The sequence below is a fragment of the Protopterus annectens genome, chromosome 6.part0 (genome assembly GCF_019279795.1).
Source record: "Protopterus annectens isolate FY-2018-M chromosome 6.part0, PAN1.0, whole genome shotgun sequence".
NCBI lineage: Eukaryota > Metazoa > Chordata > Ceratodontiformes > Protopteridae > Protopterus > Protopterus annectens.
In genome coordinates this window covers 765,268,248-765,294,205 of record NC_056737.1, presented here as the reverse complement: position 1 = coordinate 765,294,205, position 25,958 = coordinate 765,268,248, and the positions used below count along the sequence as shown (strand labels likewise).

The window sequence follows — 25,958 nt, the reverse complement described above, 5'->3', positions numbered from 1 at the left end:
CATATATGTATATACCAAAGGGGTTGTGGTGGTATACTCGATGGGTCTGATGAGGGCAAAATATAGTGGTACAATGACTTCCCTGAACCTGGATGCCATGCACTCACTTGTAAGTTGAGCAACATAGATGGATTTCCTTACTAGGTTCATTGGTCAGTACTAGGCTATCAGCCCTAGGGCCTATACAAGCCTAGCCATAACAATTCCCTGGCTATTTCTTCACACACTATTTACTTCCCTGGACCCCTGCCTAGCAGGGTGACTGATGTGATCACTGGGGTGAATTTCCTTTCTCCCATCCAATCATCAAGGTTCCTTTTGAAGAGAGCCAAAGAGGCGCTCTGCTTGACATGTATGGGCAGTCTATTCCAGAGTCTGGGGAGTCTCTGGGTCAGGAACCTATCCCTCCAGCATATTTTGTTTATTGTGATGACAATGTTTAGATCCCTGGAGCATGTGGCTCTGAGGATTGGGATTTCTTTAAGTGTAGCATGTCCAACAGCTCTGGGTTTGACATGGCCTTGTATGTTAAGCAGAGATCGCATCGGAGTAGACGATATACGACAGAGTACAGCTGGAGTTTTTTAAGGTGGTCAGCATAGGGCATCTGCTTTAGGCCTGTGATTCCTTTAGTGAGGTATTTCTGCGGCCTTTCCAGTTATTGCAGATGTCTTGAGAGGTACATACCAAATGAGGCATTGTATTCTATAATGGGTCTAATGAGGGATGAGTACAGTGGGACAATGACCTCCTTTTTTTCTGGATGAAAAAACCTTGAATACATGATGGTTAAAGGCCAGGTTACTGTCTACATGTGTTCCCAGATCCTCAGCTAGTCGGTCAACTCTTAAGGGTGTTTTATTGATGACATAGTCTCCTGGGGTGGCTAACTTCCCAAAAGATATTATAATGCAATTTTTGGCACTGCGTTTTAAGCTGTGGCGTTAACACCAGTCATTTGTCTGTGTTAGACCCTCTTGTAGGAGGATTATATGACTGCTTCCAGTTTGCAATCATCTGCCAAACTGGTCAGCCTGAGGCCTTTGACATTTGCCTTGACTTCTGAGAAGTATATACCAAAGAGGACTGTGCCCAGCACACAGCCCTAAGGGAATCCATGGGTACTGGCCTCTATGAGGGGGTAGTCTTACCAATCCTAACTTCCTGGGTTCTATCTGTGAGCCAGCTGGCTATCCAGTGTGTTACATGGGGGTTTATGCCTAATTCTGTAAGTTTGTTAACAATGCCACAGTGGAGTATTGTACAAATGCCTTAGTAAGGTCAAGGTAGGCAATATGCACTGTTTCACCCTCATCCATTGCCTTGGAGACCTACTGAAAGAAGTCCACTAGATTCAGTAGGCATGACCTTCCTTTGACAAAGCCAAATGATCCCATGTCTGAAGGCTTCCTATGGTTTTGTTGATCATTTCCATGGCTTTGCATATAAGACTAGTCAGACTAATTGGCCTGTAGTTTGGGGATCTGTTGATGGTCCACCATTATGAAGACAGATGACTGTTGCAATTCTCCATTTTTGTGACATGAAGCCTGTTTTAAGAGTACAGTTAATTGCAACTCCAGTGGTCCTGACAAGCCATATTTTAGCCTATCCAGGAGGTATCCCAGGATATTATCAGGGCCTACTGAGGCTGTGTTTCTGGCCTTAGTTAGTGTAGCCATGACATGCTCTCTGTTTGTACTTGGAGAGGTTATGTTTGAAATTATTTCTTGGGAGGTGGCTGGGGGTGGGGGTAAAGTTGGAACTGAATTTGTCAGCCAGTAGATTTGCTATATTACCTGGCTCAGTGAATGTAGCACCATTAACCACCAGTTCAGCACAGTGCAGTGTGCTGCCTTTGAGGTTTCTGACATAGCTGCAGAAGGCCTTATGGTTGTAATTTGTCTTGGAGGCTATCTTGTCCCCAAAATTGGTTTTACTGGACTTAATTAGCCCTCTTAGCGATCTGTTTATTTTGATGACAGTGTGCTTATCTTTGTGGAAGTTACACTTTCCGATTTTAGCCATGATTTTTTCCTTTTGTTGTACAACCTGTTGAATCTGGGATGCCACCAAGGTGGCTTGTTTTAGGAGTTAGTTTTGGGCTTACTTCTGGTAGGTACAAGCAGCCTCTAGGCAGCCACTGACATGGTTTTACAGAGTTTCTGTTGACAATTCTGCAAAGGCTGCTGTGTTCTCTGGATTTGGAGGGGCACTGAATTTTGACAAACTATTGCTTAACAAATGACATTTTGCTTTGGAACAGTTCCTAACTGTTACTGGGTTTGCTGAGGTTACCGACTTGATTTTGATTTCAAAGGAGACAGCTTTATGATCAGACCTTACCAAGGAGGATGTGAAATTAAGTGTGGTGCAGCATTCTTTCATTTGTGAGTATGAGGGCCAGTATGTTGGAACCACTAGTGGGTGTATGCACTAACTCGTTAAGGGTGTTTGCATTTACTAAGTCCAGGAATCTCTGTGCCTGCAGATTTGGGGCTGTGTAGGATTCCAGGTCTATAGAAGGGTAATTAAAGTCCACTGGGTGGCCTCGGTGGTGCAGCAGTTAGTGTTGTCATCTCACAGCAAGAGGTTTTCCAGTTCGAATCTTGGCTAGAGGGCCTTCTGTGCACAGTCTGCATGTCCTCCCTGCAGTCACGTGGGTTTCCTCTGGGTGCTCTGGTTTCCTCCCACGTTCCAAAGACATGCTGCAGTTGGACTGGACATTCTAAACTGGCCGTAGGTGAGTGAGTGTGTGTGTGTGCACACGCACGTGAGTGAGTAGTACAAATGAACTACCACTGCAGGGCTAGCCACCCGGAGGTGTAAACCTTGGCTCGAGATGACTGTCACTGAAAAAGTGACACCCCAAGTCCTGACCCCATGTGCAAAATGGGGAAAAAGGGGATGACTGGATGGATAAGCAAGGCATTAGGCTGGATGGTGAGTGTTTCCAATAAGTTTAAGTATGAGCTATGAGTTTCATGGGACATACAGGGTGACCCATAGTTTGCTAGGATATAGTATAGGATTTTACCTATGATGACCTGCACTTGAAGAAACTCCAGCACATCATTCTGTTTAACCAACCTAGATGTATGCTTGTTATTGATGCACATCGAGATACCTCCACCTTTAGTCCCTGTCTTTGCAGCCAATGGTCTAAAACTGTAGAAGGTACTGAAACCTTGCACTGCTGGGGGTACTTTCTGTAGCAAGCTCCCCATATGCCTCAACATAGGAGCTTTGCTCCACACCCCAGTATCTAAACATACTGCCTCTGAGGTTGTACCAATTTGGAGAAAGTAAAAGCAGCAGGAATGAGAGTATGTGAAAGTCGTCACTCCTTTTGCCATACTTACTAGCATCCTTGAATCTTTAACAACTTGTAAAGAAGCAAGAGGGACAACCTTACTGCAATGATTATGTGATGACTGTGATGTTAGCAGGATATGCCTTAGACATTTTATATAAATCTTGTCTAGCTAAAGGAAGCCTATACAAACTGTCAACCTTTACTGCAGGTGGTGCTTCAAAGCAGGACATTATTTCCATCATATCATGGAAAACATCATAAAGTGGTGGCATTGTCCACTTTCAGTCTTTAACCCTTATTTTTCTGGATCTCTTATATGGAAATTCCCAAAGCAAAAAAAAAAACTTCTGTGAAATTAAAAAAGATCTCTACAAAACACAGCCTTTTGGAGGAGAGCCTAAAGGCGGCAATAAGGAATTCCCACTAACTGACTCCTAACAGGAAGAATAAGCTGTCTGTGTCATGCAAAAGTCATCCTCTTCATCTGAAGAATTCTTGGAAAGGACTTTTTTTTTCCTTTTCTTTTCCACCCTCGAGCCTCTCTCTATGTTCTTCTCACAAATGGATGCAACTAGTTGCCATTTTATCAAAGTTTCTAGTACTACATTAAAATATTCTCTAGCAAAGTTTTTATATATAGTCAAAGGAAAGCTGTATGATAAAAGAAGCTATATTAGTTGAAAATGATGTGTTTAGGTTAGTCAAATGCTGCTAACATACAAAGACATCTACCAAAGCAATGCCTCGCTCTGATATGACTGCAGACAACAAATACAGATACTGCCAAAGGTGCTGTCATGTTTTTAGCTTTCGCTAGCACTGACCTCAGAGAGGAAAATTTTGGTACTTTTAACAACTTCACATCATTCTTTTTTGAGAGCCATTTAAACAGACGTATCCTCCTTTACAGTTACACTGGAAAATGAGGTTTTACATTTTTAATAAGTTCTTTGGATGCCTCTTTAAAAGATTCATTTTTATTAATCTCGTCATCCTTATCTTTCTTCTGTCAGACTCCCTGTTATCCATTTGCAAAGATATGAAAATGGTGAAAAAATACAGAGTTTGTGGTAAATAAAAAATGCAGCCCTCCATAATCAAGCATCAAAACTATTTCACAGTTGTTTGAAGACCTTTAAAGCTGATAAATGGTTCAGAAGCATTAGTCACCATACAGATTACATTTTTGAGAGGTGCAGCATTGAGATTGCAAGAACTGAAGTAGTTTTCTGAAAATGCCGACTGTGTAAGGTGCTTTGTCTGCAAAATGTTGCAGGAAAAAGATACAAAGTCAGACACTGGCCCTCATATGGATGGAAGTACAGCTGATGAAAACTTCATCCAGGAAAATAAGAGAACAAAGATGAGCAAAGCAAAATACAATGATTTACTGTTAAGAGTGATCATTCCCAAAAGTCAGAAAATAAACTTGACTGTTGAATGGAACCCCCCCAGGGGGTTAGCTGGGAAGGGAGAAGGCAGGGCATATAAAAATGGACAGATGCAAAGATGGCAGAGTCCACAGCAATGCCAGAGTAAGTCAGGTGGGAATTCAGATTATCTAGTAGATCTAGCATAGATGTGAGGCACTGGGAAGCTTGGCCGGTAAGAATAATTTCAATGGGGATCAAAAATGTTTGCTGAAGAAAAAAAAAACATATTTCCAGTTACTTTGCAATGCTGCTTTTCCAGCTTCACTGAAGATGATCCTTGACATGCATCCACCTACACATCAGTATACATTTGAAAGATGGAACATATCCAATATTGAATAACACTGTAATAAAGAAAGTGATGTACAGCACACAATAAGGCCTTGCTGGACCTTAAAAAAAACAACAACAAATTGAATAAAGGATACAGGTAATGACAAGGTCTCTGTATATCCACAGTCCAGTACTAGGGCTGAATTGATTCCAAGAGTTAGGAGGGCCATCAGATGACAAGGTGCAAACAATACAGATGGAACCTGTGAAGAATTATAAAAAAAAACGTTAAATTTCTGTTCCTTTCATAAATTTATTTTTGGCATCTTACTTGATTAGCTGTCAGCCCTTCCAGTGTCTAATGGGGGTTTTACTAAACTCATTATAGTGGGAGAACTATCTACTCAAAGACTATAATCCTCTGCAAACTATTTTTTGCATTTGGTACTAATCTCCTCATTAGCAATTGCTTAGGCAAGGCCTGGAGTGCTGGCTTTGTGGGCCTGCACCCTCCACACACCTTCCTCGTCTCTCCCAGATGATGCATCATAAGCAGGACCTACAGACCATCACCTTCCTGCAAGATGGGCAAATCAATATTGACTTGCTCACTACCCCCCCCCACAACACACAGACACACACAGACACACACAGACACACACACACACACACACACACACACACACACACACACACACACACACACTTCCTCTGGCAACTAGGCTTGGCAATAAATCTAGATCACCACATCTGCAGTTAGGGTGCCAGTTACCAGGCTTGATAATCACATTTGGATCATGACAGCTGCAGTCAGGGTGTCAGCTATCAAGCTCGATAATCATGTCGGGATCATCAGTCAAGGTGCCATCAGCCTGTGCTCTATAAGCCAGCTCAATGAATTTCCCTTTCATTAAAAATACACACAAATGTTGTTAAAAAAAACTAAAACAATATTATTCCAGGGAAAGTTATTCTTAAATGCAATAACTCAAAATTACAAATCAATACAAGAGAGTAATTTGGCAGAACTACAACTAAATTCTAAGTAATTTACTAGAACCAACTAGGTGTCAGTGTGCCATGCTTCAAGATAAAATTTGTTTCTTAAATAGTAATTTATTTTTCAACAAAGAAGCATTTTCAGCTAAATCTTGTTCCAATACACATCCCCTCAAATCAGCAAACATCCTCCCACGAACCATATTATAATGGGCAGCTACAGGACTTTCACATTTGTTGTTTTTAATATCCCTAATCTGCTCCTGCAGTCTTACCTTAAAAGATATTTTTGTTTCCCCTATATAAAAAAGACTTCAGGAACATTTCAAAACATACACTACCCCTTCTGTGTTACAAAGTATACTATGCTATGGGATTATATCTAACACCAATAATTTTATCAAAAAACTTAACTACATGCTTACAAAATGAGCAGTTTCCACACGCATTAGTACCTAGAGTTCCTATTATTTTCCCAAAACCCTCTTTCGAAAGAAATGACCAATAATATGCAATAATATTAACTATTTATTAACACATTAAAATAGTAACAAAATACACTCTCCTGCCTTCTCCAAACTCATATCTATCTAAATTACTATTATAACATTTACCTACATAGCTACCAATCCTATCATTTTCCAACTGAAACAATTTCCTAACAGCATTCATAATAAGTTCCTCACTATAACCTCTGTTTAAAACTAATGTGAAAAAACTGATATTTTGGCTAGGAACCATTTCTGCCTATATAGACTCCAAGTTTCTTATGGACTTTTTTTATTGTCAGGGAGACATGCAAGTCAAATTTTAGGTTATTGTCTATTTCTACTCCAAGAATCTTTGTATGGGTTGTTGGGGAGATGACAGTATTGTATTTGGCTATTATGTTAAATGGTGGGTATGAGATAGATGTCTTCTTAGGTTGGAAGAGTAATAATTTAGTTTTGTTTGGGTTCAGGATTAGAAGGGCATTGGCTAACCATGTTTCAGCAGAAGTGAAAGATTCCTGTGTTTGAGAATGAAGATCTGACAGAGAAGTGGCAGCACAGATAAGTGTTGAATCATGTGGAGTAGCTGCATGTAGATTATTAGTAAAGAGAGAGAAAAGGAGAGGGCCTAATATAGATCCTTTGGGGACACCAATGGATAAAGGAAGGCGAGGTCACCTTGCCATAGAACAGATTGCTGACGGCCAGATAAATAGTTACTAAACAAAGCTGTGGCAGATGGTGAGAAGGATAGTTTAGTCAGTACATCTATTAGTTTGAAATGGGAGACCATAAGCTTTTGATAGGTCTAGAAAGATGGGAGATACAAAGTTGATGTTATTCCTGCGATGGTTTACAGTATTAGTAAAGGGTAAGAGAGCAGTAGTGGTACTATGTGATGGGCGAAACTTTGAGAGAAGGTTATTTGTTAGTAAGAACTTCATGACCTGGAGATGAATACACCTTTCGAGTAGCTTAGAAAGAGGTATAATAACAGCAATTGGATGATAGTTTGTCAGTTCTGTAGAAGGTCCCCCTTTATGAAGTGGGATTACATGGGAGATTTTCCACAGTCGAGGAACCTTGTTTTCGAGAATGGATCTACTTATAATGATTGATACTGGGACGGCTATAGATTCAGCTGCAATTTTGAGGTATTGATTGGGTAAGTTATCTACGACAAGTGTAGTAGGTTTTAGTTTCTGGAGTACTTTTTTTTTTTATAATGGCTGTAGGAACTGGGGAGAGAGAGAATGATGTATTGCTAATTGTAGACTTGGCTGGTTTGGTATCAGGAGTAGGGGGTTGTTGCTTGGAAAGGGCAATTACAGACTCAGTAAAATGTTTGTTAAAAATTATATCTATGCTATCAGAATTGTTGTGGATGTTTGGGGTTGGTGAAGAAGATTTTCCTGGGTAAAGAATTGAGTTTATAGCAGCAGGCCATAGTTTTTGAGGGGGTATTTTTGGTATGTGTTTTGAATCTTATGATAGAAATTTATTTATTCTGTTTTATTTGTTTTTTGCCTTATTTCTAAGTTACTGATACTGTTGTTTAGAAACTACTGTGTTAGTCTTATGCCACAGTTTCCAGACTTTACCAATAGTTTTCAGAAGGGCCCTAATGTCTCTGTTTAGTTGGGGGGCATAGTTTGATTTTACTCTGATGGTTCTAACAGGGGCATGTGCAATTAATATAGCTAAAAAGGAATTATTAAAGTGGTTCACTGTGTCATCTAGGTCAAGGTATTTGAGTGGAGTCTAACTGCACCTTTGTAGGTCAGCTAGGAAGTTGTCAAGATTAAAGTTATGTTTTTTTCTAAGTTGTTTAAACATAGTACATTTTGGTGGGAATATGTGTTGTCATATAAGAAATGTAGGTAGGTGGTTGCTCACACCATCAGAAAGGCAACCTGACTGGAATGAATGAGAGGAGTTATTTAATAATATCCAATCCAACATTGACTGTTTTTAATAGCTTTATCTATTCGGGGAAGTTCTTGAATAGTTTGTGTAAAACCATGCAAATTTATGTGATGGATGGGGTGACTTGTATCACATGCAAGCCAGTCTAAACTAAAATCACTCAATATGAATGTCTCCTGACTAAGGGTACTACTTGCCCAGTGCAATAAATGTTCTATAGTTGGGGCATTATTTCCAGGTGGGATATAGCAGCCAATTATATTAAGTGTTTTTCTTGAATTTACAGTTAGTGTGGTATAGATGACTTCTGCACTGTTGAGTTGTGGGGTTTTGCAGTCAAAGAAAGTTAAAGTGAGATGGTCTTTAAAGAGGATAGCAACTCCACCTCCTCTTTTGTTGAGGCTATCCTCCTGTAGTGTGGAATTACCAGGGTGGCAGTATTTCCTCATCTTTTGTACCTGGTTTTAGCCATGTTTCAGTGATTATTATTATGTCTGGAGAGTATGCGGCTAGAGTGGCATGGAGGATGTCTAATTTGCTGGCTATACTTCTAATATTAATGTTCATTAGCAATAGGTCTGATTTTTTTCTGTTTAGGATTGGATGTGTAGGGGTGTTGAGACTACAGTGACTAGGAGGGTTAGTGTCATCTGAGATTTGTCCAGGGTTTGGGTGGATGTCACCAATAAGCAGTAGTCTAGAGGTAATGTTGGTACGTAATTTCAATCATTTGATAAGTTCATTGTTGAATAACTGAGGGTTATAGTGACTATCTTTAGCGGGTATTATTTTACATGGAAAATATTGGAGGAGGTAATATTGACAAGTAGATGATGGTACAGTTTCCTTCTAATGTTCGAGTTAATATAGAGTCTTTGGAGAAATTGTTGCTGAAAGAGAATGCGCAGTATTTTAACATCTTAAGCTTAAAACATTATTTAGACCTGGATGTTACACTTCGAGGTCTAAGGTTTATAAAAATAATCCTGCTGCACCCTTTGATTCTTCTGATCTGTAGTTTGAAAATAGGTGGATTGCTGCGGTACAAAGATGTGTAAGTGAATGGTTACATATTCTTATTGAAAGAGATGCGGTTAAGCAGCGTAAGTTAAAAGATGATATTGCTGCTGTCTGTTCCTCTCTCTGGACATTTGGGTGCTGCTCGTTTTGAACAAGTTCTTTGCAGTTTTAATAATAAACTGGAGGAAGCATCTAATGACATAATAAAGAGGAAAATTAATAAAATGGAGAGAGACATTTGGGACTACAATAACGGAAGAGCATTTAAAAAACTGGCCAATCAGGATCATTGGGGAAGTGGTAAATTCACTTCCAGGACAGATAATTCGAAGGCAGTGCTTTGTTTGATTCATCTAATAATGCGACTAAGTATGGGGGAGTCTGAACGTGAAGAAAATGTATATCACATCAAACATCAGAAAATTGAAAGCCTTTTAGCACAACATTTTTTAGAATTTCATAGTAAAATCCTACAGGTTTACAGGGCACCATTTTAGAGAAAATAGAAAATTATGGGGGATTTACTGATGTTAAGAAGAAACTTTTATACAAAGAATCCCTTTTGATTTTAAAGTATGGAACCTGACCTCTGCTGGCATTCACATGTCTTGCAACTGGAAAGTTTTATGTGTTAATAATTATTTAATTGTTTAACTGTATTTAATTGAAGTGCTTGATTGTGTCTTTATAGTATATAAGGTGTGTTTTACTTAATAGTTTTTACTCCATTGAAGGCATTTCATGCCGAGGTGCTGGAGAGAAAACATTAAAATCTGCCTGTCGGTTACTGGATTGGTTACTTTTCTCTTTTTGATGTTGTTCCTGAGATTTGGTTTCTATGTCCAGTGATCCAGCAGTGGATTTGCCTAGAATTTGTAGGCAAGACCATCTTGACTCTTCTCAACGCAGTATTGAACAATATTCTGTACAGCTGGGTGAATCTTCTACAAACCGTACTGTGACTTCACGTGAAACAGAAGGTACCAAACCACAGGAGAAGTTCATTATTGATGAAAATAAAAGGAGAAATACCAACCCTTTCTCTTTTATCGGACAAAGTATGGCAGGTAATTTAACAATGGAGATGCAGCAAATGTATGAGAAACTAGGGAGACTTATGCATAAAGAACTGTCAAGTACATTTTAACATTCTGAGCCTGCAATGTTATCTTGAGTTAGATGTGACACCTCGAGGTTTGAAAGCCTTTAAAAGCCCTTCCACCCTGTTTGATATGAGTGATGAGAAAGATGTTAAATTTCAGAAGAGGTAGGTAATGGCAGCTCATAAATGTTCCACTGAGTGGATATCCATTTTAGCAGAAAGAGATCTATTCAAGCAATGTAAACTTAAAACGGAGATTTCTGCAGCATGTGGCCGGTTAGCAGCTGATATTTCGGCCACCACATTAGATACATTCCTAAGTGACATTAATATTAAACTCGCTGAATTAAAAAAAAACAGCTTTTAGCTGTTAAAAAGAAAAAAACTTTAGAGAGACTTAGAAGATTATAAAAGAGGTTGCACTGTGGAAAGCTAATAAGAATGTACATCATAAGGACTTCAGTTTTCAAGTTCCAGGACAGCAGAACAACCATCAAGAAGGCGCAATGGCACTTTGCGAATATACAGAGGAATCTACAGAGAGGGACAGTGACCATGCAGACTATCCTGGGTTACCAGCAGCAAAAGAACTGGGTTACATGCAACAGAATTTTCGGAGGAAAGGAAATAATGAAAACAACAGAAAAGGGGCGAGAAATATGTACGAGTCATACAGAGATAGTTCCTATCAGCAGTATCCAGCCCCACAACAATAACAGCAACAAAGGTACAAGAAATTTAGAAAGAACTGATTTAAAGACTTGTAGTAATGTTATTTATGTGGTCAACTTATCTGGTTACACTTTAAATGATCAAGAAGCTGCTGTTTTAAGTCTAGGTTTGAAATTTGTGCCCACTGTCTTTCCTAGACTTTATTTAATTAAGAAATATGTTTTCTGCCTTGTGAGAAAATTAAATCTATGGAACTTTTTTCAAAAAGATATAAGTAAAAATTGTTTAGATACCGTTTTTGAAACTTTGTGTGATACTGACAAGTTTTCATTCTTGTCAGAACTAGAAAGTTATGGTGAACTGAATGCATATTGTCAGTTGAATACTAGCATGGTGCCTTTTAAAACCCAGTTTATTCCCCCCCTTTACTCATGGGAATGTGCAGCAATTTTTTATTATGGTAAATGTTGCTACTGAAAATACTTTTCAACAATTTTTAAGTACTAAGGATCGGATAAAACACAATTTAACAAAATCTGAATGGAAAGCTTTACAAATGTTAATAAGAAGTTATGTACCTACCATAACGTTCCATGCTAGTTGTCTTCTTCTCGCCTTCTTTCTTGCTGGATGGGTTCGGAGCCGATCCTCGGCTCCGACTCGGCCAATACTAAAGCTCGAGAGCTTATTCCACCGGCTCGAGGCTCCCCTATATCCCACAATGCTAGGCGGTAACTACTCAGATCTCGTTTGATAGCTAAAACCAAGCAGTTCTGGTCTCCATAGAATGGAGAAGAGAGAAAAGGAACCCACCTCTATATATAAACCTGTAGGTAAGCTACCACAAACATAAAAGGGAGAATAGAGGTGGTAGAACATGTGGGAAGGAAAACCCCAATGGAAGATCCCAAAAATTCCCATCGGTCTGTCCAGGCTAGGGGAAGGAGGGTGGGACGCAAGAAAGAAGGCGAGAAGAAGACAACTAACATGGAACGTTATGGTAGGTACATAACTTCTTAATGTTAAGTTGTCAATCTCGCCTTCATTCTTGCTGGATGGGACCGTCCTAGCACCTTACTCCGGGTGGCCTATCGGAACAGACTCTTGAGAACAGTGGAACCAAAGTTGGCACGGTTTCTGGAGGCCATATCCAATATGTAATGCAAGATAAAGGTATGAGGAGAAGCCCATGTGGCTGCTGCACAAATAGAATCTATTGGTAGCCTGTCCTGAAAAGTTACAGATGTAGCTAATGCCCTAGTTGAATGAGCTCTAGGTCTTGAAGGCAGTTTTTGATGTCTGATTTCATAGATGAAGGTAATTATTGAGGTAAGCCATCTTGAAAGGGACACTTTAGTAACTGGAAGGCCCAATTTCCCTTCCGCATAAGACAGGAAGAGCTGATCAGATTTCCTGAACTGTTTAGTCCTGTCTAAATAATATCTAAGTTGGCGATGAACATCTAGAAAATGTAACTTTTGTTCCGACCTGTTGGAATAATCAGGGAAGAAGACAGGGAGATCAATCGTCTGGTTTAGGTTTGCCTCAGAGGAAACCTTAGGCAAGAAGGACGGATTAGTCCGGAGGGACACCCTGTCTTTATGGAAAACTAAGTAAGGAGGATGACTGCAAAGAGCATGAAGTTCAGATACCCTTCTAGCTGATGTTATGGCTACTAGAAAAAGTGTTTTCCATGAGAGCAACTTAAGAGGGCATGAAGCCGCAGGTTCGAAGAGGGGGAGAATCAAGGATGCTAGGACCAAATTCAAGTCCCATTGAGGTGGGGGATCTTTGATTGGGGGCATGAGCAAAAAGACACCTCTTAAAAAGGCTTTGCAGAGTTTATGGGACATGATACTGGAGTCCGAGACACCTACATGAAAGTTAGATATAGCAGCTAGTTGTACTCTAATGGTAGATGAGGAAGAGCCTAAATGAAAGAGCTCTGTCAGGAAGTCTAGGATAGACTGGATAGGTGCAGTGAAAGGGTCTATATTTTTTGATGCTGCCCAGAAGGAAAAACGTCTCCACTTACTATTGTAAATCCTTCTGGTAGAAGACTTGTGAGAGGCTATCAGGATGTTACGGACCGAATGAGAGATTAAGGGAAGCCTGGCTAGGGTAGGAATCGGAGAAACCACGCTGTGAGGTTGAGAGATTGGAGGGAGTGGTGCAGCTGGCCTGACTGGTGGGTCAAAAGATCTGGCACTGGGTCCAGATGCCAAGGCTGCTCCAAGAGGTAATGATGGAGGAACGGAAACCATATCTGTCGAGGCCAGTAAGGGGCAATGAGGATCATGGTGACTCTCGAGGCGATAGCTTTCTGAATTAATTGAGAGATCAGTGGAAAGGGGGGGAAAGCATACAGAAGTCCCCGGGGCCAATCGTGGACTACAGTGTCTCTGGTGGGTTGGCCTGGTAAAGGGAAGAGGGTGAAGAAGTCATGACACTTGCTGTTTTGGGGAGTAGCAAAAAGATCGCAGCAAGGCCGGCCCCATCTTTGAAAGACTTCTTCCAGCACTGATTTTTTTTAGAGACCACTCGTGAGGCATGAGAATAGCCCTGCTCAACTTGTCCGCAATCACATTGGACTTCCCGGGAATGTGCGTTGCTATCAGAAAACGCTGAGAAGAAATCGCCCATTGCCAAAGTCTGAGTGCCTCTCGACATAAGGGGTAGGACTAGGTTCCGCCCTGTTTGTTGATGTACCACACTACGGACATGTTGTCCGTCTGAATTGCAATAGTCCCTGTGGGAAGAGAGTCCTGAAGGGCTTGCAACACTAAAAGCACTGCTCTCATCTCTAAGACATTTATATGCAGGTGGCACTTGAAAGATTGCCAAGTGCCCTGGACTGTCCTGCCCTGATAATGCCCCCCCCCCCCACCCGATCAGGGAGGCATCCGTCGTCACTGTGGCGATTGGGGGGGGAGGAATGAAGGGTCTGCCCTGGAGAACTTGAGGTGATGTAATCCACCAAGACAGGTGATTCTTGCATGATTGAGTTAGTAGGATGATGTGAGACATCGGCAGCTGTTGGAAGGACCATTGAGAAAACAGCATCCACTGGAGGATCCGCATGTGAAAACGAGCTAAGGGGAGAAGTGTAATAGTAGCTGCCATGAGTCCTAACACCTTCAAGACTACCCTGGCTTTGATCTTGTTGCACTGAAGTAGAAGGTAAACTTGTTTGCGGATATCTAATACTCTTTGCTCTGTTAGTCTGGCGGAAAGATGAACTGTGTCTAAGGTGGCGCCTATAAAGGTAATAGATTGACAAGGCGACAAGGCAGATTTTTCGAAATTTATTGAAATGCCTAGAGCTTAACAAGTTTGGATGGTGAAGTCTCTGGATAGAAGCAGTTGATGCCTGGTGGTGGTGGTAAGGAGCCAGTCATCCAAATATGGAAACACCTGGAATCCTTGACGTCTCAAGTGAGCCGCGACCACTGCCATACATTTGGTAAACACTCGGGAGGCTGTAGTGAGACCAAAGGGCAGGGCTCTGAACTGGTAGTGACTGGCTCCCAGCCTGAAGCAGAGAAACCTCCTGGAGCGTCTGTGCATTTTGATATGGTAGTACGCATCCTGAAGGTCTATCGAGCACATCCAATTGTCCTGACCCAAGAAGGGTAGTATGGACTGTAGCGTGACCATCCAGAATTTTGTTTTTTTGACATAATTGTTTAGCTTGCTGAGATCCAGTATTGGTCTCCAGTCTCCTGTTTTTTTTTGGTACCAAAAAGAATTTGGAGTAGATTCCGGATCCTTGCTGGTCTGCTGGGACTGGTTGGATAGCTCTTTTTGACAGCAGCTTTGATATTTCTAATGCTGCTTGTTCCCTTAGACTGGGTGGAACGTCTGGAAGGGATCCTTTGGGTTGAGATGGGATGTGAATAAAGGGGAATTGTAACCCTCGGATATGATCGACTGTACCCATTTGTCTTGAGTGAGGGAAAGCCAGGCTTTTGGGTACAGTGATAATCTTCCCCCGACTGCCTCTGAAGGTGGACAGCCAGGCAGCTCCTCAGGGATGCTGAAAGGGTTTATCACAGAAAGTTTCTCTGCTACCCTGGTTTTGCGGACCACCTCTGCCCCTAGGGCGGCATCTATTGTTGTTCCCCCCTCTGCCTCTAGAGGGGAATCGACTCTGTGCGTCAGATGAGACTCCCTGTGGTTTGCGGAACCACATTCCCCCCCCCCTCTGACCTTTGGGATAAGGCCTGGAAGGGGTAGAAAAATGGACTCCCACGGCAGAGAGAGTCTTACCTTCCTGCTCGCACCTAGTCAATGTATCCTTCACCTGAGGTCCAAACAACGTTGAGCCATCAAAGGGGGAATTGGTGATGGACGCCTTGAAAGGGTCCACAAAATTGCAAAGCCGCATCCAGGCATGACGTCGTAAAGCTACACCTGTGCCTGCGGCCCTCCTCGCCCCATCAGCCGCATATGAGATAAGCCGCATGGAGGAGTTGACAATCGAATTCAGGGTTGCCAACTGGGAGTTCATTTTGTCTTGGAACCCCTCAGCTGTTGGATCCTGCATGGCCTCACCCATATCCTTGAGTAAATCCCTCTGGAGACGGGTGAAGTGACACAAGTAGTTCAGCGACTGCATGGCAAAGGTCGCTGAGGAAAACATCCACTTACCATACCTGTCCATGGTCCTAGACTCCTTATTAGGAAGATGGACAGGTACCGAAGGATCGGCTAACTCCTTCTTAGTGGCTGCGGCCACCACCATGGCATCAACAGAGACACCTTTGGATAGGAACTGTTTCTCTTTTGGGGCAGTAATAAATTTTGACGGCCTCCTTGGGGTAGGTTCCACTGAATCAGGGGCCATCCAAGCCTTCCTTGCCACCACTTCCATGAGGGGGTCAAAGGGAGGAGACACCCAGGAGGTGGAAGGGTGAGAGCCAAACTCCTCAAGGTAAACCGACTCGTCCTCTGAAGGGTTAAGGGCGGACAAGTTCCCCCTCTGTTTAAGGATTTCAAGGATGTCAGCAAAAGAGACATCCTCAGAGGGGGACTGAGGGGAACCTTCAGATTCCTCCAAGTCGGTGTCAGAGGTGATAGACTCAGGGGAGTCAATGTGCTTCCTCTTGCACTGTCTCTTCCGAGGAGGTTCTCCTACCGGATCAGGAGAGGCCTCGGAAGAGGAGGATATTCCCAATGGGGAAACCTCAGGAGCTGGCTCTCTACGGTCTGTTACAAGGGGGTGGGTAGAAACCACCGCAGGCACTGAAGAGGGAGGAGGTGACGGAGCCGACTGTGGGGTAGACACTGGGTCTAGCACGCTCCGCATGACCTCGAAGGCGCCCTGATCAGCCAAGGCCGAAGGTCCCCGCTCTGAGGAGACAAGGACCCCCACCCCGGCACCGACAGGGATGGCTCCGAGGCCGATGTCGGAGCCGAACTCACCAGTGCCGACGCTCCGAGAGGGAGAACAGGGTCGGACAAGGGTCCGATGCCACTCGCCCCCTTGGACCCGACAAGGGAAACTCGGCGCCAAGATCCCTCCAAGGAGGAAATCGGAGCAGACGACAGAGCCAAAAGGGAAGGTATCGGCTCCGACGCACCGACAGCCACGGCTCCGACGAGCCCTGGCTCCGAACTCAAAAGAGTCGGAGGAGGAATAGACGCAGGGATGGGAATAGCCGCTGACTGTTGAGTAGGGCTATGCAGCATTTGGGTCAGTGCCTCGGACTTGAGAAGTCTACTCACCACCCTTTGTAAGTCATGGTCGGACAACCTGGAGGACCGAGAGGAATGAGACCTATGGCTCCGCTCCGACAGAAGAGGGGATCTCGGAGCAGAGTGGACGGAGCCGATGGAAGGGGACCTTGACCTCTTCTTTGAAGGTGGCTCCGATAAGACTATCCCGGCTGGAGCCGAGGTAACGGTTTGAGACTTCGAAACATCGACTCCAGCTGGAGCCGATGTCGAAGCAGCCTTAATGCTCCCAGCAGATGGCTCTGAAGCTGGAGCCGATGGCCTGGAAATCTTTGAAGGCTTCCCCGACGCAGACTGGGTTGAGGGGCCTTCAGGCTTTAACAAGCCTTGAAGTATAAGTTTGTTTTTGCGTTCCTGCAGGACTCTAGGGCTGAATGCATGGCAAACAGCACATGAGTCCTGCAGGTGCAAAGGTCCCAGGCAATAGACACAGGAAGTGTGACTGTCTGTCAGAGACATTTTCTGACAGCACGAATCACACTTCTTGAAGCCTGAGACCTTGGAGTCTTTAGACATCCTAAATAGGTTGTATGTAACACAGACACAACACACAGACACACCCTTTAACCAAATGAAAAAAATCCAGTCACACTGAAAAGACAGGGGAAAAACGGGAGTGGGCCAAAGGCCTAAATGTTAAAAGGGAATAAAAAGGGAATACAAACACAAGGGAGACCCGATTTAAACTAAAGGGACACTCTATATTAAAAATTAAACTAGAAAGGATAGGGGTAGAAAATTGAAGTTTTTGACAAGAAAAACTCACTAACCTGCCAGAGCTGGTAGAAGAAAGCACCTCGTCAGCTAAGCGGCAAACGAGATCTGAGTAGTTACCGCCTAGCATTGTGGGATATAGGGGAGCCTCGAGCCGGTGGAATAAGCTCTCCAGCTTTAGTATTGGCCGAGTCGGAGCCACCCATCCAGCAAGAATGAAGGCGAGATTGACAACTTAACATCAAATGTTAAAGTATGGTACCCTGACCCCTGCTGGCATTCACATGTCTTGCAACTGGAGAGTTTTATTATAATGTGTTAATAATTATTTAATTGTTTAATTGTATTTAATTGAAGTGTTTGTGTCTTTATAGTATATAAGGTGTGTTTTACTTAGTTTTTACTCCAGTGAAGGCATTTCATGCCGAGGTGCTAGACAGAAAACCTTAAAATCTGCCTGTCGTTACTGGATTGTCGTATTTGTTTCTTTTCTCTTTTTGGTGTTGTTCCTAAAATGTATATCCCCCTTTACCTACACCTAAGCAGCCTGGTTATTTAAGAGAGAATTTTCAGAGCTATGGAAATAATGAAGACTTTGGCAGGAAAAGAAGTCACTCAGAAGTAAATAGAGATGGATAATATGTTAGGTACAATAATAAAAGGACTCGATATTGATGTTAAACATGTTTTTTTCCTTGGTAGGGAAAATCTACTGTTGTTAATTGTGACAATTTTATTGTTACTTTGTCTGGTATTACACTTACTGCTGCTGAGTTATCTGTTTTACAATGTGGTTTGAAATTTGTTCCTACAGTACTGCCTAGAAAACATATTATACAAATGGAACTTTTTCAGTTGGTTAGGAAAATGTATTTGCTGGAATTTTTCAATGCTAAAAATGATTTTTCTGATGATGTTTTGTTGTTGTGGAAGGGGAAAGTGATGAAGGGGAGGTGTTTTATTCTTGTGAATCCTCTTTAGAATATTCTCTTAGTTCAAATTATGTTAATGCATATTGCTTATTTTATACTTCTGCTGTTCCTTATAAGAGTAAGTTTACCTCCCCCCCACTTTATGCACGAAGGAATACAGCAGTTCTCCTCCATTATTAATTTTGCAGTGGATAATAACTTTCAGGATTTTTAAGAAGAAAAGGGAAAGTGTGCTTTAATTTAATGAAGCAAGAGTGGAAGACCCTGCAAAAATTAAGTAGGAGGCAGGAATTGGTTATAACGCCATCAGATAAAGGCTATAAAATAGTGGTTTTTACATTTTTCTCAGTATTTAAAGATGTGTATGGATCATTTATCTGATGAGAGGGTTTATCAACTATCTACTATGTTGGAAATATCATGAAGCTATTATAAATTTTAAAGAGTTATTGGGGAAGGGGTATAGGCTAGGTTACTTATCTAACCAGGATAATGCAGAAGGATGTATGTTGGCAAGGTTTTATTGTTTACCCAAGATTCAAAAACTTTAGTTTCCCCACCAGGTCGACCAATAGTGGCAGCTGATAAGTATTTCTTTTACATAATATTGGGGTGATGTTACATTCATTTTTAGTGAAGTCTGTAGTGAAACTGGATTCATATAGTAAAAATTCTTTTGATTTTTTTTAGAGACGATTAAGTCAATAGTGTGGGGGGATAATTTTTTCTGGTTAGTGATTAATGTGAAAAGTTTATATAGTAGTATTAAACACTCTGCAGGACTTGAAGCTTTAAAATTATTTTTAGGAGAGAGCCCTTTGGCAAATTATGTGACTGATTTAGTATTTTTTAGATATATCAATGTATTTATAAACAAGTCAAGGGTATGGCAATGGGTGCGCCGCTTGCCCCAATGTATGGAAATTTATTTATGGCAGGGGCAGCTCTTGCTATTGGACTGCAGCCCTCCCAGCTGTGCACCCCCCAGCTGTAAAAAAGTAAAATAAAATAAAAAAGAGAAAAATAAAAATAAAAGAGAAAATAAAAAATGTGAGTCCCAGAACATCGCACATGCGTACTCGCGGCATTCAGACTGCTGGTGAACCAGTCTGGAGCATGCGCATAGAATCCAGACTGTCTCCATCAGCAGTCTAGAGTATGAAGACAACATTCAACTCCAAATTTTCCCAGCAGTCTATGCAGTTACAACTGCATACACTGGAAGGGGATCGGACTGCAAGGTCCACAGGCAGGAAGGATTAAGTGCTCTCGTGGGAAGGAAAGGATTTACAACAGAACAGGAATTACTCGGCGGATTTAGCGCGGGCTTTACTTGGTGTGGAGAGGAAGGGAACAGAACGGAAATTACTCGGCGTGGAAAAGACTTTTCTTTACAGCAGCTTTGGCTCAGGGTGGGTGGGTGTGTGTGTGTCTGTGTAAAATTCCCCAGTTGCTACATGGTGGTGGGTAGAGAATAAGGCTTGAACCCTGTACCTTGGGACCAAGTGGCAAGAGCCTGAATTCCCTACCCACCACCATTTATAAAAATGTGCAGATTTCTGCCTCATATTTGTTCTGTTCCTCATAAAATCCGTGGTTTCTGTGTTTTTGTTTCTTGACACAGTCAGTAGTGTAGTTGTGCAGTGGTAGCATTGTTGCCTGACAGCTACAGGTTGTCTGGTTTGATTCTTGGCTGGGGTGCCTTCTGTGTGGAGTCTGCTTGTCCTTCCTGTGTTTGTGTGGGTTTGCTCTGGTATCCTCCCATCTTACAAAGACATGTCTGGAGTATTTCTGCTGAAAATTGGCTTTTGTTCCAAGTCAGACTTTCCTGGTTAACAAATGTTAAATAAATAAAAATGACAATCATTTGAATTTCAGACTTCATATTCTTCAGAAAGTACATGGTAACACAAAACCTATTATTACAGCAATTTTTTAAGTTTATAAGATCGATAGCTGAAATTTGTCCCTAATTTTGGGACTGTATTCCCACATTATTGCGGTGGTGGTGTTGCGGTAGCGTTGACACCTCACAGCAAGACGTTGTCCTGTTCGATTCTCAGCTAGAGCGTCTTCTGTGTGGAGACATGCGTGAATGGGCGTACCTTCATTGAAGGTTGTGCATCAGGGCCGGCAACTTGGCGCATCAAAATCTACTGCCAATCATTAGCAGACTGAAGTTCCACTGTGGCGACCCCTAACCGGGAAAAGCCGAAAGACACAACAACAACATTCCCACATTATTGGCTTCATCAAGGTTTTTTGTGCCAAGGTTGAGAGCTATGGTGAGAACTGAATTCACTGAATATGTCTGGGGGCTGTATACCCCATTACTGGCTTTGTTCAGGTGTTTTGTGCTAAGCTGCTGACAGCTATGGTGAGAACTGAATTCACTAAATGGTAGCCATTTAAGTTTCAGTCTTCCTCTATTTCATAAAACAGATGATATGGCATAGTGGTATGTTGCTCTGACTATTTTGCACAGGGTCCTGGGTTCAATACTTGGCAATGGAATGTATGGTGGTAACACAGCATTTTATTCGATAAACTTTCTGCCCCCCCCCCACAAATGTTGGCTTTTTCCAGATTTCTTGGGCTGCAAAGTTCAGAAATACAGCTGAGTGTCAAGTAGATTTTACAAGAAGCTGAGAGCTGCAGGGGAACAAAAGTTTAGTGCTGCTTATGCTAAGTCTGTTTGCATTGTTAATAGTATAACATGTACTGTACTTGCTTTTGATGCAGAAGGCTGTGGGTTCTACTCCCACAGTAGGTAGATGCATTGCTGATACTGTACTGTATTGTAAAGGGGGTGGATGCTGCAGTCCTTTTTGGAGAAGATACCTAGTAACTATATGGACCTGTTATCAGTTTGCCATCCATTCCCTATTGCAATATTACTAGCTTATCGTTTTTTTACTGCAACATAGGCAATTTATTCCAAGGGCAACAAGCACTTTATTTGTAGATGAAACAATGAAATATAAAGTGGTTTGCTAGCAGCAACCTCTTCATTAGTTACATATTTCTTTAATGTGGAATCAAGACATCTACAACAACTGAAAAGGCCACAGAAATACCTCACAAAGAGGATTACTGGCCTCAAACAGATGCCTTACGCAGACCGTCTCAAAAAACTCCAGCTTTACTCCGTCGCATATTGCCTACTCAGAGGCAATCTCTGCCTAACATACAAAGCTATGTCAAACCCAGAGCTGTTGTACATGCTCTACTTAAAGAAATCCCAATCCCTCCAAGCTACACGCTCTAGAGACCTAAACCTTGTCACCACGATAAACAGAACATGCTGGAGGGATAGATTCCTGTCCCAGAGACTTCCCATACTCTGGAACAGGCTACCTATCTATGTCAAACAGAGCTCCTCATTAGCACTCTTCAAGAAAAATCTTGATGATTGGATGGGAGATTGGAAATTCACCCTGGGATCTCTTCTGTGGCTCTGCTCAACAGGGGCACAGGAAAATAATTTTCTTGGGTGGCGAAAGCCAGGGTACATTTTTGGCTAGGCTTACATGGGCCCTAGGGTCAATAGCCTAGTATCTACCTACGAACCTATGACTTTTACTTCTTCAGAGATTGTGCATATTTACTGATAATGGTGGACTGTAGAAGTTTGAGTAGACTTTTATGATAGAAATGTTCTGAGTTGGGCAGTTTTGTCATTATTGGTGTATTCATTTTGTTTCACTGTTTACTGGAAAAATGTTCAAAACAACAAATTTAAAATGCAACTGTATTATATTGTACAAGGAGTATAATTTAATACAGTCAGGAAGGTGTATCAAAGAGCACGTGTATGTTTCATGTGCAAGGGGCCTATAATTTGAAAACAGCCCAAAGTTAATCTTTATCTGCCACTGGCAAAATGTATTTTCTTTGAATGTGGGTTTCAATGCTGTTTCAATGAATGTGAGTTTCAAGGGCAGAGAAGTTTTAATGCTAATAAGTCTGTTTTCATTGTGAGATTGCATCGCTTTGTTTAGCAGATGTTTTAGTGTTTGTGCTGTAAAATGCAAAATAAAACTTTCAAATGAAGTCCAAATCATCGTAGAAGTAAAGCAGTATGCATATTAGTGTTTATGGTAAATGGGGTGAAATAGCCAAGTGATGGTTCATTGGAATGGCTGCAGGGGGGAGGCTCCATTCGACCATGATTTTGTTAGGGAGAAGGGTGGCAAACTCAAAGACAGCCCCGGCTGAACTATACTTCTCAACTGTCCAGATTTTCACAGAATGAATAGATTTTTGCTTCTTATTTTTGGTTTGTTCCTCATAAAATGTGTGGTTTTCTGGCAAATAATTTAGAAATTAAATCACTAAATAATGACAGACAGTGAAACCGGGAAAAGCCGAAAGACACAACAACAACAACAAGTGAGTTTCAGACTTCATAACCTTTAGAAAAATGCATGCTAAAACAAGATCTGTTATTCTATCAACCGTCTCAGTTTATACAACAATTTTTAGTACTGTTTATATGTTACCCCAGTATATTTGTCCATATTTCTTGGATTAACAGGTTGAGAGGTACATGCAAATAAATTCCTTTATAGAATTAGGCATATCCAAACCTCTCATCTGTCCCCAATTTTGGCTAAAAATGTTACTCTTCCCCTAATAATCCCGCCGCAAAATGGCAATTTTGGAAGAAAACATGGAGGGTTTGCAATTAAGAAATAACTGTAATAATCAGAGTTATAGATTAGTTTTATTTCAGAAATGCATGTAGATTCTTTTATTTTGTCAGCTGCTCAAGTTAGTAGTACTAATATTAAAAAAGTGTCCCTTCATTGACAGGTTCCCAGCTGTATTGTGTGGCTATTTCATATTTTTGCATCACATTTTTGGTCCATTTTTCATAAAATTGTGTTTTGTTTGGCAAATTAGTGGCAAATCATTAAAGAATGAAGTTAGAAAATAATGACAGACATTTGAGTTTCAGATTTCATACCCTTCAGAAAATTCATAATAATGCAAGACCTACTATTCTATTATCTTTCTAAGTTTATAAGAGCAATATTTAAAAAGTGTCCTTATTTTTGGGCCTTTGTCCCACTTCTATGCATGACTTTGTCCAGATTTCTTGCTCTGAGGTTGAGAGGTACGACAAATGTGTCAGGGCCATCACAGTCAGTCAGATACATTTCAAATTGTGACATACTTGTTGCACCCCACTCCCCCATGTAGTGACTCTGGATGTGTCCAAGCAAGGAAAGGAGCAGTTATGCAGTGTAAATGTGCAGAGTATCCCCCCATCCAAGGTAGACACAAGTACTATTTTTATTTTGTCCTTGATTTTGCAGAATGTTCTGGTTTCTGTTATATTTTTATACTGTTGATTTATGCTTATTATTATTCAGAAAGTGCTTGTTGCCCTGTGTTTAAGTAGCAATGCTTTAATGACCATCAGGTAAGCTTGTCTGAGATTGTAACATGCAAGTGAGCTTTAATAAGCATACTGTTAAAGAATTGCCAACATTGAAAGCCTTTCTGTTGTTGCCATGCAGAGAATACTTACATAACATATAAGCCTTGGGTATTGAAATGCATATGACAGTATTTGTAATAAAGGACAGGATTACATTATTTTAAGAAGCTCATTACATTTGTTGGAGACTTGCAGTCATCTTTGCAGGCTTTACCTGTAAACCAAACAGAATGCCAATCTATCATGTGTGGTCCATTACCTGTACAATAATCCTTTAAGCAATGTATCTTGAGCTTGTTTGTGTTTCATTTTTTACTTTGATCATGTTTTCCCCATGAAACAAGTAGACAGTTGTTGTCAGGCAGCAGGTCTTTTTTGGATAAGAAACATTTTTACAAGTAGGGGTATCACAGAGATTGCTACTTTCAGCATGTTACTTGGTACTTTAATAAAGCTGAATATAAATTATAATTAGAATTGCAGTGCAAGGAGAAGTGGTTTGAGTTGAGTGCTGCTTGTTTTTCTTATACTTGAGTTTGACTGGCATTCCAGTAATGTATTTAAATAGTAATTTATTTTTTCATGCCTCAAAACCTTTTTGTTTTCATGTAGATATCAAGTAAGCTGTCATGCAGTCAATGCATTGAAATATTTTTTTTTCTTCTACACTTTATTTTCTCTTGATTGGACTGTCATAATGACAGTTTGGCAGCGTAATTAATTAAAGTTCCAGTTTATGTGGTTTTGAGCATAGCTCCTCCCCTTTCTAGTTGGCCGCACCCCTTCCCATTGGTCCCACCCATTCAGCTGTCTCCTGCAGGCTGCAGCCCCCCCTCTGATTTGAAGTCACCAGCCGCCACCTGTTTGAGATGGACTTTTTATATAAGTTAAGGTTTTTTTTTTTTTAAGGATTATGTAGTTTTTTTATTATAGGTTTATTGATTTGATTTTTTTATGTACAGGAGGTGAATCATTTGTAGAAGCATTTGTAAGTGATTTACAGGCTAATCGTTTTGGTTTGGAGTTTGATGGCCTACAGGTTGGTAAAGTAGTTACTTTTTTTATATTTAGAATTAGAAGCTCATAGTGGTGGACATACAAGTACTAGAATACATAGGAAATTTGAGGGTGGGGCACATTTTCTGGATAGTAGGAGTTGCCATCCTCCCTATGTGTTGAATGCCCTACCTTACGGTGAAATGTTAAGAGCGAGTAGACTATGTAATGATGTAAAAGTTATGGAAGAGGAAATTGTTTAGAAATAATACAAGTATGAACAAAGAGATTATAGTGAGGAACTTATTATGAACGTTCTTAGGAAACTGTTTCAGTTATGGTAATGATAGGACTGGTAGCTATGTAGGTCAATGTTATAATAGTAATTTAGATAGATATGAGTTTGGAGAAGGGAAGAGAGTGTATTTTGTTACTGTTTTTAATGTGTTAACTCAAGAAATAGTTACTATTATTAAATATTATTGGTCATACCTTTTGGGGGGTAGAAATCATATTAGGAATTTATATAGAACCCCTTTAGTATCTTTTAAGAAAGGTAGGAATATAAAAGACACTGTGCTTCATAGTTTATTTTGTGCACCGAAAGAGGGTTTTGGGAAAGTAATAGGGACTCTAAGTACTAATGCTGTGGAAGCTGCACAGTTTGTAAGTATGTAGTTAAGTTTTTTGATAAAATTAATGGTGTTAGATATAATCCCACAGCATGTTATACTTGTAATAAGGAAGGGGTAGTGTATCTTTTGAAATGTTCCTGCAGTCTTTTTTATAAAGGGGAAACAAAAAGAAGTTTTAAGGTAAGACTGCAAGAGCATATTAAGGATATTAAAAACAACAAATGTGAAATTCCTGTAGCTACCCATTATAACATGGTTCATATGGGT

General features: G+C 41.0%; 1 protein-coding gene across 1 annotated transcript in view; it reads right to left on the bottom strand.

Annotated features, from left to right (window-relative positions):
* Positions 1-25,958, bottom strand: part of ACTR10 (actin related protein 10) — a 757,243-nt gene that overhangs the window by 509,970 nt on the left and 221,315 nt on the right. Inside the window, exon 5 of the mRNA XM_044074447.1 lies at positions 5,178-5,285. Coding sequence (XP_043930382.1) covers positions 5,178-5,285 — 108 coding nt within the window. The remainder of the gene's footprint in view (positions 1-5,177; positions 5,286-25,958) is intronic.